The sequence below is a fragment of the Anoplopoma fimbria genome, chromosome 17, assembly GCF_027596085.1.
Source record: "Anoplopoma fimbria isolate UVic2021 breed Golden Eagle Sablefish chromosome 17, Afim_UVic_2022, whole genome shotgun sequence".
NCBI classification, from domain to species: domain Eukaryota; kingdom Metazoa; phylum Chordata; class Actinopteri; order Perciformes; family Anoplopomatidae; genus Anoplopoma; species Anoplopoma fimbria.
The window spans coordinates 19,790,484-19,796,829 of record NC_072465.1 but is presented as its reverse complement, the minus strand read 5'-3'; the positions used below and the strand labels follow the sequence as shown (position 1 = coordinate 19,796,829).

Sequence of the window (6,346 nt, the reverse complement as noted above, 5' to 3'; positions counted from 1 at the left end):
GGGAACGTCTCTACGCATGCGCAGTTTGAGCGATACACTATAACGTCCCCTTTCTGTTTTTTAGCACCGTTTATTTATTTATTTATTTTTTTATTATTATTTGTTGTCGCACTCATACCATACTTAACAACTAATTCGTTTCAATAATAAAAATTATATATATATATTTTTTAATTATTTGTTTGAACTGCGGCAGAGTCGTCACACGGTGGCGCTAAAGGTGCAACCAGGCAACTCAATCAACCGCACAAAGAGCTTCGATTGAAAAGATGATTCACTCGGTCCGAAAAAATGATGACCTTTATCTAGAATTTTATTTATTGTCAAATTTTTGCACGCAAAAAAGAGGTAGTAGGCCATGTTTATAGCAAAAAAAAGATATATACATAGCCCACTACACATTATTATTTATTGAATTCTACATACATATACAGCAAATTTCCCCGCTGCGGGACTAATAAAGGATTATCTTATCTTATCTTATCTTATCTTACAAGTCAAAAGTTTGGACACACCTTCTCATTCAACTACTTTGAAGGGGGGGGGGCACTCTAGATATATTGCCACTCTGGATATATTGGTCTATTTCTTGGTGTGAAACGAGTACATAGCTTGCTTTAGACTATTTCACAATTCTCACTAAAAAGCAAATACATTCATTTTAAATGTAAACCTATAGTAAGCTGTAGTACATTTGGTTATTTGTTAATAACCAAATGTACTACAGCTTACTGGTTATTTGACTACAAGCCAGAATATTTTTAGCTGCTTCAATTTCTACCATTCTTTCATTTAATCTGTCTCTCTCAAGTCTTCCAATTTAATGCAAGTGATGCATCAACGGATTACCCATACCCCTGTAAATCTCTCTTAAAAAATGATCAAGCCTTTTGTTTTCACACGACTACCCAGTTTGTCCTGCATGGGGATATTCTCTGCTTAGAAACTACTGTCAACAGAATCATCTCACCCGATACAACAAGCAGCAGCTTAAACAGCTGTGCTCCACCTGAAACTAGAGTGTTTAAGACTACTTATACTTGCAGAATCAGTAATCTCTTTTAAATCACTTCTTAAGACACATTTTTACAGAATGGCTTTTATGTGATGTCGTCGTTTTAATGTTTCGTTTTAATTTGGTTTTAGTATTGTATCTTATATTCGTTTACTATTTTATCTTTACCTATTTTACTCGATTTTATTTATTTTGTTCGTTTATTTAATTGTCACTTGTTATTTCATTTTGTTTCTTATTTTAGTTTTATCCTAACGATTGTTCTTAATGTTTCTTCTATTGCACTGTTTTGCTGCCTTTTCTGTCGAAGCACTTTGTAAACCTTGTTTTTAAAAGGTGCTATATAAATAGAGTTATTATTATTATTATTATTATTATTATTATTATTATTATTATTATTATTATTATTATTATTATTATTATTAATGGTTTTCAAAGGGAACTTTTCTGTCGAAGCCAGAACAGCTGTGGTTCAGGAATAAGAAGCAGAGTGGGAGCTCCTGTCCCTGATCCTCGGTCCCTCTGCTCAGTGGTCCTGATGAGGGAGGATTTGGAGTCGCTCCTTCAACAAGCCCCGCCCCCAGTGAGAGTCACTGGGATGACAGTGATGCAAGGCATGCTTCTGTGCAGCCACTGCCGACCGGACCAGCTCGGAATATACTCACGATTTACAACTCTCCATCTGTTCTCCACCGCTCCACTACACCTGAGTTGGTTTTTTGAGGAAATTTAAAAAGGAGAAAACTCTTTTAAAAACGGGATTCTTTCTTTTTCGTTTCTTTAATGAATTTCGGCTTTAGTCTCTGCAAAAACTCGTGTACATTCTTCCAAATGCTTCGCTTGCCAGTCTTGCTTTGCATGATGGTATAGCCGGCGGTTTCAGCCTGCGTCCAGGTGGTTTACGGGAAAAGGTTGCAAAGGGAATATTTCATCCTTAATTTAATATTCCTCGTAATCTTTTGGGAGCGCGTCTTCTAATTTCCAACCCTCTACAATGGCAGATGCTAACGCAGAATGCAATATCAAGGTTTTGTGTCGATTTCGTCCCATGAACAAGTCGGAAATTATCCGCGGAGATAAGTTCATCCCAATATTTAAAGGAGAAGATACTGTCATCCTCGGGGTAAGTTGTCTTTTAACGATCTCCTTCCTCTTTGTCAGCCCAATGCAGTCGGTGTGCGCCAACGCCAGTGGTTACACTTCTCATCTCACACATCAGATATTGACCAGACAACACTGGAGCCTTATAGGCTTCTGACAGGGATCAAACTAAGTATAGCCCCCATCAATATTCTGATCAGCATCATGCATCATTCAGATGTGTGTTGCTGCCATTTAAGAGTAACAAGGTGGATTAAACCTTGCAGGAAATAAGGCTAGATCAAATTGATGGAAAGCCTCTCAAGTCATGTCCTCAGGTGATCTGCCAAAATCATCACATTTCTTTTTTTGATGAAGCCCAAGATCAATAAACTCCACAAGCCTGAGCTTTAACAGCATTGTGAAGATCTTAAAAACTCATCATTTTTGAAACTGCATCTTGGCCCCATCTCTGTGATTCCCACACCGTCTCATTATTTGCTTCTTCTGTGGTATTGATCTGCTGGATTTGGGTGTTTCTCCTGTATCAGAAGATCATGTGGGATGGGCTGATTGTTGTTGGTGTATCTTGCAGTCGGCCTTTAATGCACCGTTGAGGTGTCAGGTGGTGCAAATCTAATGAGAGTCATGATGAGGCTCTTTGGGGTGTTTCTGTCCAGTGATTAGATTTGAGTAGTTGTTGGTGATTACTGTCACTGTTTTGGAGCAGCAAATACAAATAAACCAAATTGTAGAACATCCGTCAATCTGATGGATACGTGCCTGAGGCTGAGGTTAACAGCGGGGGATTAAGAGTGCTCTAAATGCAAATGTTCTCAGTGTTTAGATGTAAACCACATCAGGGCCAACTGCAACACACAAACACACACATATCCAAAACACACACCAGGATCCACACACATTCGGCCTGGGAGTTGAGTTCAAGCGATGATGAAGACAGCAGAAAATCCCGATCAGTTTACAAATGTTTTCACGTACATTCATGCACACACACACACACACACACACACACACACACACACACACACACACACACACACACACACACACACACACACACACATACACATATTGAAATGCAGCATTGTTGAGGTAGATATCCTTGCGAGACTGTCTTGTGTATGGTGGTAGCAGCGGGATATCTCCCTCGAGCCGATTGAATTACTGAATGTTCATTATCACATAGTTTTGATGCTATTTGGGAGTGGCAGGTTGGCATTACCACGGCTTGAAATCAGTAATTCCTGCGTGAATCTTGAGAACTGTGTTTAATGTATTCTGTGTGTGTTTGAAGGCAGCAGAAGAATGAAAAATTCATTCAGATGTTCTTTCTTCTATATTGTGAGGTTATTTAAAGCTATATAAGTTTTAAATTATTAAGAGTGTCTTGAATCTTTGTCTGATGTCAGTGCTTCTGTTTCATTCAGGCTGCAGTGTTGTTAGTGTGTATGCATGGTTCATATTAGTCTGCAAATGATGCCGGCTGAAAACAGTGTGCAGGAACTGAAATCATGTTACCCAATTAAGGGAATTGTGATTTGTCAGTATGCCAAGAAAACATACACCGCACGGCTGTTGTTGCCTACCAAGACTTCAGTATGGCAGCAGGAGCCTTCAAAACTGATAATGTCTGGAAACAGAAGCGTGCAGATCTCTTCTTATATTTTCAGTCACTGCATGTACGAAACCGCACATCAATTTCCTTCTGCCTATAATCACAGATGCACGCACACAGTTTTCATCTTTCTGAATCTAATTGCTTGGAAGGTAAAACGCAAACGGTTTTTAGTTGTGTAACTGCTATCAAATTGTGTGTGTTTTCCTTCTGAAGCATCTCTCTGGTAGCTCTGGAATACTCTTAGAGGAAGTTGTAAAAAAAAAAAAAAAAAAAAAAGATGTCTCTTGAGAGTTGAAATGGTACGGCCGTCAGGTTGGATGAGGATTTAGAAAATCGGGCTGGCAGGCGAGCAGGCATGCTGAAGGAATCCCGTAGTGACAACTAGGCGCTCGCCTTCTGACGGTTGATAAAAACAATTGGCATCCGGGCAGCGCTGATGGCCCCACATTTGTCTCCTTGAGGAAGGCTCCCTCCAGAACTTGTTAACTGACAGAGGCCATGATTTCAGCTCTTGAGTGATGGTTCAGCGGCACCTGGGTGGCAGACAGGAGGAGACTTGGAGAGATTAAAGATCGGTGAAGATGGCGTGTTGGTGTGCTCTGAATTGATGAAGGAACATCTCCGGGGGCCTCTAAACATTGGGGACGGGTAGAAGTCTGACTGGTAAGATGTGCAGCGCTTTCATTGCAGAGCCAGAGCCAAAGACTGCTGAAACAACTTGGATGTGAATTTTGACAACTTGAACTCAGACTTGCACTTGAGCTTGACACATCGACTTCAACATTAGCTTTGCATCCTCTACTCTAACAGGGATTACTTCAAAAGCAAGGTTACATAACTATAATATTGACACATTGAATTCCCTTCATTTCCCAGAAATCAGTTGGTTACAAAACATTTCTCATAGTTTATTTGTGACGGGCTTAAACACAATGTAACAGTCTCACATGTAGAGAAGTTGTAAAGATAGCAAAGAAATATTACTCACACAGCAATATCTATCTTTAGTTATCTGACATAAGCCTCCATAAGCTGGTCATACAGACAAAGTAGGCGTGCAACAGAAAGTTTAAAACATTTCACTTAGGGGGCATTTTATGGCTTGTGAATTCAACTTTACATCTGAAGAAAAATGACACAATTTTGCTTAAAAACAAGACTAGATTTATGTTTTGTTCTCATTAACTCCCTAAGTGAAATGTCTGTCTCTTTGGCTGCTAAATGCTGCAATATGTTCACCAGCTACACACCATCTTTGTCTGTCTGCTGTTTTGAACAGAACAGAACAGTGAGTTTATGTCAATTATGATGAGAGTGGTAAGACGGAATCAAAACAGTAAAGTTGCAGACTTTACATATTGAGCTGAAAGATGCTAAAATGCTCAATAGAGCTGAGAGGAGCTTTAGAGTCTGGTGCAATTTGTCTATGAGCAACACTTGTAATACTAGACTAGAGTCAACAGATCCTCTGCTAATATAGATATTTGGTTTGTTTAGCTTTAGAATACTAAGAACTGAACTCAGTTTGTCTAGACCCGATTCAGATGGACTTGCATTTCTAACTTGAGCGCTTAAGATTTGACTTGAACTTAAAATTTTGCGACTATACTTCAATAATACAAGATGTTCTGTTTTGTATCCACTTGGCATCAGTAGTGAGGAATCAGGGATGTTTCTCCGAGGTGCAGAGCATCAGTGCAACAAAAGCACAAACACATCTGGGCAGAATCAGTCATTCAGGCCTGAAAACAGTACTACAGGGATGTTGGATTTTAAAAGAAGCACATTAGATTTATAGAAGACATGTAAAACTGGTAAACTCACATCCATCAGTTAGACATTCAGGTTCCTTAGGAGTTCCTTGAAGCCCTTTCAGACACCTTTTAGTGACATTAGCAAATTGTCTGTTCCCCTACCTGTGTGACACAACAATTAATGTGTTGATTAGTATTAGTTTTTTTCTTGTGTCTTTTTTCATCTAACATGCCACCTGTGGAGGCCTTTGTGTTTGCTCCACAGTGGAGTGACACAGCTGTCTCCGCTATTTCCCTGTCTGGAACAATGTGGCGTCACAGGGGCCAGATTGTCTCTCCTAATCTTCTGGCAGCCGGAAAAGACAACCACGATGAATCACGCTTTGGATTCAGTTCTATGAATAATAAATAATAACGGTCTCCGAGGCAGCAAGATATGGAATTTTTTTCTCTGTTGCTCCGAGGCAGTGACATATGGATATATCATGCTATATATGAGCTGTACACAGGCTAGGCTTATTACAGATACATTGTATGCATATATGCATCATACCACTGGCAGTATGTGATGATAAGATATGAGTCAGCAGGCTATATGAAATAACTGCCATTTCCGACCTGCGGTATTCCGTCTGTTATTGTTTGTTGTCATATCTCCTAAAGCTGCGAGAGCTTCAAGACCCTCATGAGAACTGAAGAGGCCAATCAGCATCATTTCCATTCTTTTTGTTAAAAAATACATAATTTTGTAATTAATTTGGTTTGTTGTTGTTGTAAACCGTTGTGAATACTCCTGGCTGTACGCTTGGTCTGAGTTTATCTTTGGAGGGTAATGTAGCATGACATAACTTGTTGACA

At 39.5% G+C, this 6,346-nt stretch overlaps 1 protein-coding gene across 2 annotated transcripts in view; it reads left to right on the top strand.

Moving 5' to 3' along the window:
• Nucleotides 1-2,009: 2,009 nt before the first annotated feature.
• kif5ab (kinesin family member 5A, b) overlaps nt 2,010-6,346 on the top strand; it is a 54,682-nt gene continuing 50,345 nt past the window's right edge. For both annotated transcript variants that reach the window (XM_054616909.1, XM_054616910.1), the window contains exon 1: nt 2,010-2,138. In XM_054616909.1, coding sequence (XP_054472884.1) covers nt 2,010-2,138 — 129 coding nt within the window. The remainder of the gene's footprint in view (nt 2,139-6,346) is intronic.